Source organism: Gracilinanus agilis, unplaced genomic scaffold (genome assembly GCF_016433145.1).
Source record: "Gracilinanus agilis isolate LMUSP501 unplaced genomic scaffold, AgileGrace unplaced_scaffold28594, whole genome shotgun sequence".
Classification (NCBI taxonomy): Eukaryota; Metazoa; Chordata; class Mammalia; order Didelphimorphia; family Didelphidae; genus Gracilinanus; species Gracilinanus agilis.
In genome coordinates, this window is record NW_025360906.1 from 1 (window position 1) to 9,021 (window position 9,021).

Here is a 9,021-nt window from a genome sequence, read left to right on the forward strand (position 1 = left end):
AGGAAGGAAGGAAGGAAGGAAGGAAGGAAGGAAGGAAGGAGGGAGGGAGAGAAGGAAGAAATCAGTGTGGGAGGGGCTAGAAAGTGGGAATGCTACTGAAATAAAGATTATATCCCAAATATTTTAGGAAAACCAACTAAGATTACAAGAGGCTTTGAGAGGTGATGGATCACACCATCAGAAATTTAGATCTAGAAGGAACTTTAGTGATCACTGAATCTGATCCTCTCATTTTCTAAAGCAATTTGAATTTGCAAAGGAGTTTACACATATTATCTCATTTAATCCTCATGACAGCCTTGGTGTGGGGAGTAGGTGCTATTATTAACCCCATTTTTTAGATGAGGGATCTAAGGCTTAGAAAGGGAAGTAACTAATCCAAAATCACACAATTAGTAAGAAGCAGACACAAGAATTTGAACCTGGATTTTCTGACTCTAAACCCAAAATTCTTTTAACTGGCAATAACATTTTGTTGAATGAGTCCTATTAAATCAGCAGTCTACCTAGCATTACCTTGCTCCACATGTTCGATAACTCTGAGGGCTTTTCTCGCAGCCCATCCTCCCATGGACACGTGATCTTCTGTAGCAGCACTGGTTGAGAGAGAATCCACAGAGGAGGGATGGCACAGGGCTTTATTCTCTGAAACTGCAAAAGTCCAAGGTGAATAAATTAGATACTACTCACTCCAAGCAGGGAACCTGGAGTCAGGAAGACCTAAGTTTAAATCTATTCTTAGACACTTATTGGCCATATGACCATGGGCAAGTTACTTAACTGCTGTTTGCCTCAGTTTCCTTGTCTTTAATGTGGGGATGATAATAGCAGTTAGGGCAGCTGGGTAGAAAGAGTGTGAGGAAGACTTCTTTTCCTGAGTTCAAATTCAGCTTCAGAAACTTATACCTGAGTGACCCTGGGCAAATCATTTCGTAATGTTTGCCTTGGTTTCCTCATCTGAAAAATTATCTGGAGGAGGAAATGGCAAACACTCCAGTATCTTTGCTGAGAAAATCCCCCAAAATGGGGTCAAGAAGAGTTGGACATGATTGGAACGAATCAACAACAAAACTTTGCTTTTGCTAGATAGGAAGGGGACAGTCAAGTCTATATAGGATAATATATGCCCAGGATGGAGTAGAAGCATTGAATAATGCCTGGAGACATTTAACCTGGAGGAGAAAAGGCAGAAAGGAGACTCTGAGGCTCTATCCAACCAAAGAGGTAATATACTTCTGGGTTCCTCTGTAGGAAGAACTATTTAGACTGTAAGCTCCTTGAAGGCAGGGTTAGTTTCACTTTTCATTTACTTTCCTTAGTCTGGCAAACACAGGGAAATGAAGGAAGACAGCATTTAGCAAATGTTTACCATAGGTAAAGACACTAGGCTTTCTATACACCTGTTGAAAGACTGACAAGAACTAAAGGGTGGAAATTACAAGAAAGATTTCAGCTTAAGATATAGGAAGATCTTCAGCCATTCTGGAGGGCAATTTGAAGCTATGCCCAAAGGGCTATAAAACTGAGCATACCTGCAATACCACCATTGGGTCTGTACCCCAAAGAGATCATAAAAAAGGGGAAAGGACCTACTTGTGCAAAAATATTTATAACCACTCTTTTTGTGATGACAGAGAATTGGAAATTGATCAGCTGGGGAATGGCCAAAGTATGCTATATGATGGTGATGGAATACTATTATGTGATAGGGAATGATGAACAGGATGACTTCAGTAAGAGCTGAAAAACCTCCATGAACTGATGCAGAGTGAAATCAGCAGAACCAGGGGAACATCATACACAGTAACTGCAATATTGTGGAATGATCAACTGTGATAGACTCAACTACTCTCAGAAATATACAGTGATCCAGGACAATTCTAAAGGACTTATGACAAACAACACTATCCACCTCCAGAGGAAAAACTGTTGGAGTCAGATACAGATAAGTGAATATTATCTTTCACATTAGTTGATTTATGGTTTTATTTGGCAGGGGGTTGATTTTATATGAGTATTCTTATGCAACAATGACTAATATGGAAGTATGTTTTGTGTGATAATACATGTACAACCCAGATCAAACTGCTCCTCCCTACCCCTGAGATAGGGAAGGGAAGAGAGGGAGATAATTTGGATCTTAAAGTTTCTGAAAACATATGTTGAAAATTATTATATCTAATTGGGAAAATAAAATATCTTTGAATAAAAAAAAGATATAGAGGATCTTTCCGACAAATTATTGCTGTTGTTTGGTTGTGCAGTTGTGTTCACCTCTTTGTGACCCCATGGACCATAGCATGTTAATATTGGCAGTGGAATTTTCTTGGAAAAAGTAATAGAGTGATTTGCCCATTTATCTAATGGATGAGGAAAGTGAGGCAAACAGGATTAAGTGACTTGCCCAGGGAGCCAGAGCAAGTAAATGTCTGAGGCCAGATTTGAATTTAGGAATATGAGTCCTTCTGATTCTAGGTTCTGTACTCTATCCATTGTACCATTTAGGTGCCCCCAAAGCACTTAATAAATGTTATTAATTGATTTGATTGATTGGAAAACCTTTGATTTAATCAGTATAGGGAATTCTTAGTGAACTAAGGCAAACAGAGGTTAAATGACTTGCCGATGATCCTACAGCCACTTAGTGAACTCAGGTCTTCCTGACTCCTGGCTTGGCACTCTATCCACTGTGTCACCTAGGTACTTTCCTCCAAACAATTAGAGCTGTCCAATAATGGTAATGAAATAGTGAGCTCCCTGGCACTGGAAGTATTCAAGAAGCTGGAGTCCCAGCTGTCAAAGATGTTGTAGAGTGGACCATAGGATTATATATTTATGAGTAGAAGGGACCATCAGAGTCCTTCTAGTCTGACTTCCTCATTTTGAAGATGGGGAAACTGAGGCCCTCAGAATTTAAATGACTTGACAAAGTCACACAGATAGTAAGTGACTGAGATAGAATTAGTAGTGAATGACAAGGAAGCATCTAGGTAACTCAGTATATTAAGAGCCAGGCTTAGAGATAGGAGGTCCTGGGTTCAAATGTGGCCTCAGTTACTTTCTAGCTATGTAACCCTGAGCAAGTCACTTAACTCCCATTTCCTAGCCCTTACCACTCTTCTGCCTTAAGGTAAGGTTTTGTTTTTCTTTAAAGTAGTGAATGAGTAGCACAGAGGGAGAAGATGGACACTTTGCTCAGAGAGATGGAATGTTCAATTGTCATGAGGTAGTTAGGAACCTGGTAGGCAGAAGGTTTGGTGTGGGGTCAGGAAGAACTGAGTTCAAATTCTGCCTCATATACTTCTCACCTGTGTGATCCTGATCAAGTCACTTAACCTCTGCCTACCTCAGTTTCCTCATCTATAAACTGGGGCTCTAAATAGTGCCTCCCTCCCAGGTGGTTGTGGGGATCCAATGAGATCACATTTGTCAAGTCCTTTGCAAAACTTAAATTCTCTAGAAATACTAGCAGTGATGATGATGGTGGTGGTGGTGATACCTGCCTTCAGTCTTATTCTATTTCCCCCTCAAACATCCCTTCATTCCGAACTCCCTGCTTGTTTCTGTGGCTTCACCATTCACCTTATCTTTCAGGTTCACAACCTTTGGGCCACCTTTGACTCTTCCCCTCTATCTTAACCTCTTCTATCTAATCAGTCACTCATTCCTGTTTACTTGCTCGTATCCATCTTTCCTCCCCATTCCTGTCGCTGGCCACCTGGCTTGATGGAGTGGATCCAGAGGGCCTTGAAACCAGGCAGGACTCAGACCAAGATCTGCCTCTCATACAGTAATTTTGGTCCTCTTTGAGGATGAAGGACAACGGCCAACCAACCAACTAGCAACCAACCAGCCAGCCAGCCAGCCTGCCAACCAACCAACAACCAACGATCAACCAACCAACCATCAACCAACCAACCAGCCAACTAACCGACCAACCAACTAAGCCACCAACCAACCATCCAACCAACCATGCAACCAGACTCTGGTACAGACATCCTGTCTTGGGCACCCTCGGTGAATCACTTCATTTCTCTTGCTCTAAGACTAGCTTTCTAGGTCAATAATTTGTAGAGGGAGTGCCCCTCTGAATAGGTGGAGGAGATTCCCTCATCTGGGAGTTTCCAATACCAATGGCTTCAATCTACCCTCTATTGCAATCAACCCTCAATTGTGTTGTCATTACTCAGTCATTTCAGTCATGTCTGACTCTTCATGATCCCATGGAGTTCTCTCAGCAAAGATCCTGGAATGGTGTGCCAGTTCCTTCTCCAGCTCATTTTACAGATGAGAAAACTGAGGCCAGTAGGATAGAGTGGTTTTCCCAGGGTCACACAGCTAGTAAGTGTCTGAGGCTGGATTTGAACTCATTTCTTCCTGACTCCAAGCCTGGTACTCTATCCAATATGCCACCTAGTTGTCTATACTACCACAATTCAATCCGCTTTACCCCCTTCCTAGAAGCTTGTTTTAGCCTCCTAAGAAGCCATCCCACTCTCTTCTCTGTCTCTGCTCCAATTCATCTTGCCAACTGATGTCAGAATAATCTCTCTTTGGAAGAGATCTTATCATGCTACTCCTCTCTAAAATCATCAGTGGATCCCTATTATTTTCCAATTAAAGTTCAGACTTGCTGACCTGGCACTCAAGGCCCTCTTTTAATCTGCTACTGCCCTGCTTTTCCAGCCCTTTGCCATATTATTATTCTTTTAAAGATTTCACAGTCCAGGAAAAGGAATTTGGCTTCCTAATATGCTGTGTTTGCTCCATATGTTGCCATGTCTTTACATATGTTTTTCCCTATTTGTAAAATGACCTTTCCACTCCATTTCCCCCCTTTACCTACAGTATTTCCTCTTGTCTTCTAAAGCCCAACCCATTGGCTAGCACAGTATCTGGTACATTGAAGGTCCTTAATAAATGTTTATTGAATGAATGGCTACCACCTCCAAGAAGCCTTCCCTGATATCCCTCATTGGTAAAGATCTTTGCATTTCTCTAATGCATTTATTGTAGCAACTAAGTGGTTCAGAATAGAACCTTGGAGTCAGGAAGACCTGAGTTTAAATCCAGCCTCGAACACTTACTAGATCTGTGTTCCTGGACAAGTCACTGAACCTCTGTTTACCTTAAGCCCCCAGGCAAAGAAATGGCAACCTCTCCGGTATCTTTGCCAAGAAAACACCATGGACAGCATCAGTGGGCTGTGGTCCACCGAGCCATGAAGAGCCATGAACAGCAATGCATTTACTATTTAATATTGTACATTCTAGTTGTCCTGATGAGACTTTAAGCTTCACAAGAGCAAGGGCTGGGTCTTCACTTAAACTCTGTCTCTCTCCCAATACCTAGTGCTTTGGTCTATTGCTCTGTACACAGTAAGAGCTTAGTGAAGGACAGCAGCTAGATGATTTTGAATTGAGAGCCAGGCCTAGAGACAGGAAGTCTCAGGTTCGAATCTGGCCTCAGATACTTCCCAGCTGGGTGACCCTGGGCAAGTCACTTAACTCCCAGCGCCTAGCCTTTCTGCTCTTCTGCCTTGGAGCCAATACACAGTATTGATTTTAAGATGGAAGGTGAGGGTTAAAAAAAAGAGCTCAATGAAGGCTTAGCTCTTTTGCAGTATTTCTGATAGGCGATCATCTCTAGCCTCTTTTTAAACACTCAAATGGGGATGAGAACATTAATGTGAAGAGGCCACTTTGCTCAAAACTGTCTCCTCAATTTTCTTTTGGAGAGTCTAAAATTTAACCAGGAGAGAGTCACTCTTCTGGGTCTTTTAGGTTTTTCCACATGCAAGAAAGAGGTCAATAAAAATGGAGATATAAAATTATAATCATTGTAAATCTAAAAGGGCCCCCAGAAACCATCTCATCCAACCCCCTTGATTTATAGAGAAAGGAACTAAGGCCAGGCCTCTCTGGGCAGGCTCATAAATGGGATTTGAATCCAGGTTTGATGATGGCAGAGCCAGTGCTCTCTGTGTAGCGTGTAAAGATGAACCGGGGCATGGCATCAGGGGATAAGTAAGTGGTTGATGGAGGGATGTAGGTTTGGCAATTCTTTCCGAGCCTTTACAAGTCTTATATAGCTTTGCATGAAGGAATACTTCAACCCCTGAATGCATGCAGCATGGGAAGGGCCTTGAGGATTGGAAGAGAAGGGAATTAATGACTTTGTCGCCCCTGAGATCCGACAGGAGGAATTCTCATTAACAAGCCACCAGGGGAACAATTTGCTTCTCCAGAACTCTAGCTTGTTGGTTTTCCCCACAATGGACACTTTGGCCAAAAAAGGGATTTAAGGAAAACATCTCTGGCCATCCTTGCTGCTGGGACTCTGTCTGTCCATCCCACTCAAATGGTTCTCCAGCTATTAGAGGCATCTTTGCATAGGGGATAGGATACTAGACTTGGGAGTGACAAAGACCTGGATTCAAATACTGCCTCATCAGCTGCTTACTAGCTATGTGACCCTCCTAACGCCTTAAATCCCCCCAGCTCGTCTTCCAAGAGTTTCCAGATCAAGATACTGAGACTTTAAGAGGGTGGAGACGATTTAAGGTCACCCAGATTGTAAAGAACAGAACTGGGATTTGAACCCGAGGCCTCCACCTTCAGTCTTATTGCTCTTTCCCCATTCCTTGTCTTATTTGTGCCAATATAAACAAGATAGTAGTTATTAGTTGTTGTTTAGTTATGTTTGAGTTCCTTTGACTTGTTTGGGATTTTCTTGGCAGAGATACTAAAGTGGTTTATCATTTTCTTCTCCAGCTTATTTTACAGATGAGGAAACTGAGGCAAAACAGATTAAATGATTCCTCACAAAGTTAGTACGTGCCTGAGGCTGTATTTGAACTCGGGAAGACGAGTCTTCCTCAGACCCTAATATATCTTGTTTGCTGTTCAATCATTTCAGCTGGGTCTGACTCTTCATTACCACTTTGGGGTTTTTTCTTTGCAAAGATACTGGAGTAGTTTGCCATTTCCTCCTCTAGCTCATTATACAGATAAGGAAACTGAGTCAAATAGAACTAAATAATTTGTCCAAGGTCAGTAGCTAGATGGATAGGACATCCAATCAACAGGACAGCAGGATATCCAATCAACCAATCACCAAGCACAGTGGATGGAACTTTGTGCCTAGAGCAGTAAGACCTGAGTTCACATCCAACACTTACTAGCTGAGTCGTTTAACCTCTGCCTCAGTTTCCTCAACTGTAAAACTGGGTTTCATAATAGTCCCTATTTCACAAAGATTATTGTAAGGATCAAATGAGATATTTGTAAAACGCCATCTGGCATATAGTAGGTACTTAATTAATGCTCATTCCCTTTCCTTTCTTTTTCTTCAGCTGATTTTCATGAGACACGGCTTCACCTTCCTGAGCTTCCTTCCATCCCCAGACACTCATGGGCTTGCCAGGGTCTCTCCCTGAGGCAATAGGTGGAGTTCTTACCCAGAGCTGCCGCTGTGCAGTGGGCAATCATGAACCCCGAATTCAGGCCCCCTTCAGCCACCAGGAACGCAGGCAACTCACTGAGTGACGGGTTGCACAGTCTTTCGATTCTCCGCTCGCTGATGGACGCCAGTTCATGGACGGCTATGGCCAAATAGTCTAGAGCCTAAGGAAATAACTCTGCAAAGTCATTTTGTCTACTCTTAATGATATTTCCAGAGGAAGAAAAGAATGTTCAAGACTTACTTTTGCTGGGTATTCACCATGGAAATTCCCCCCCGAAATGGTCTCTCCTCTATTGGCAAAAACCATCTTTTTCAGACAGGTCAAGGCTTCAATGGAACAATGGAGTATAAATCTTAAAAAGTGGGCTTCCAGGCTCATTTGGACAAGGGGAGAAGAGGGAGGAGGAATCCCTTTGGCTGGGCTCACATGAGTGCGAGCAAGCACGTGCATCATCTTTCCCCAAGTTACCAAGGCTGCCCTGGAGAGATCATTGGGGAGCCAAGAAGACCTGAGTTCAAATATGGCCTTAGACTAGCTTGTGACCCTGAGCAAGTGACTTCACCTCTGTTTGCCTTCTCTGTAAAATGGGGATAATAATAGACTCTGCCTCCCAGGGTTGGTATGAGAATGTACTTTGGAAACTAGATATGCTAGTTTTACACACGCACCACACACACACAGTTATATATAATAGATGTAAATTCTCTATATATCTCCTATTGGGCATATATCTATGTAAATAGTAAATCATATACCTATAATACATTTATAATCATAGAATTTTTATAGCTATAAAATTAATATTTGCAATCATATATTTAATAATTATGCACAGTTATATATTTATAATATATTATATTGTTATAGATGTGTGATTAATATTTATATCTATATAGTAATATAATATATGTAAACTACATGTTTATAGTCTATTTACAATTATTATATATTTATCATTATATTTAATTTTATGTAAATTATATATGTGCATGTATGTATATGCGCACACACATGCACATACACATACATATGCTATTTATTATTATTAGAACAAAGAAAGGCATGGGATGAATTTTGGCTTGGTGCTGAGATTTAATCAGTTTGGCGAACTCCCACTGAAGACTTTACACCAATCTAAGTCAACTCCTTTTCCACACATTTTAATCTAAGGGAACTTCCTGGGACATCAAGAAAAAAAAAAAGGACTTGCAGAGGGTCCCAGCCAGGGGATGTTAGCAGCATTTAGCTCAAATAGATATATTTCTGTAGGACTCTGGAAAAGTCATTGTAAGTCTCCAAGCCTGTTTCTTCATCTGTATAGTGGGGATCATAGCATATAGGTCTAGAATTAGCAATATATAGCCTCAGCCCCTTCATTTTATAAGAGAAGAAATTGAGTAGGAAGAGGTAAGTGACTTTCTGAGAATCTCATTGAGTTGTTAGGAAAATCCACTGAGATCATGTCTCTGAAAGTTCTTTCCTTCCTTCCTTCTTTCCTTCCTTCCTTCTTTCCTTCCTTCCTTCTTTCCTTCCTTCCTTCTTTCCTTCCTTCCTTC

The 9,021-nt window shown here is 41.5% G+C and overlaps 1 protein-coding gene across 1 annotated transcript; it reads right to left on the reverse strand.

Annotated features, from left to right (window-relative positions):
* Nucleotides 1-7,315: 7,315 nt before the first annotated feature.
* Nucleotides 7,316-7,771, reverse strand: LOC123254673 (histidine ammonia-lyase-like). The gene is made up of 2 exons (XM_044683641.1): nt 7,706-7,771; nt 7,316-7,625 (listed from the first exon to the last, which is right to left on the reverse strand). The coding sequence occupies exons 1-2, from the start codon at nt 7,769-7,771 to the stop codon at nt 7,377-7,379; spliced, it is 315 nt and encodes a 104-aa protein (XP_044539576.1). The 3' UTR covers nt 7,316-7,376.
* Nucleotides 7,772-9,021: the final 1,250 nt, after the last annotated feature.

Excerpts from the sequence above, each read along its gene's own strand:
- LOC123254673 (XM_044683641.1), bottom strand. The coding sequence starts at position 7,771 with ATGGTTTTTGCCAATAGAGGAGAGACCATTTCGGGGGGGAATTTCCAT. Across the intron at positions 7,626-7,705 it reads ATGGTGAATACCCAGCAAAA|GCTCTAGACTATTTGGCCAT; the intron begins GTAAGTCTTGAA and ends TTATTTCCTTAG.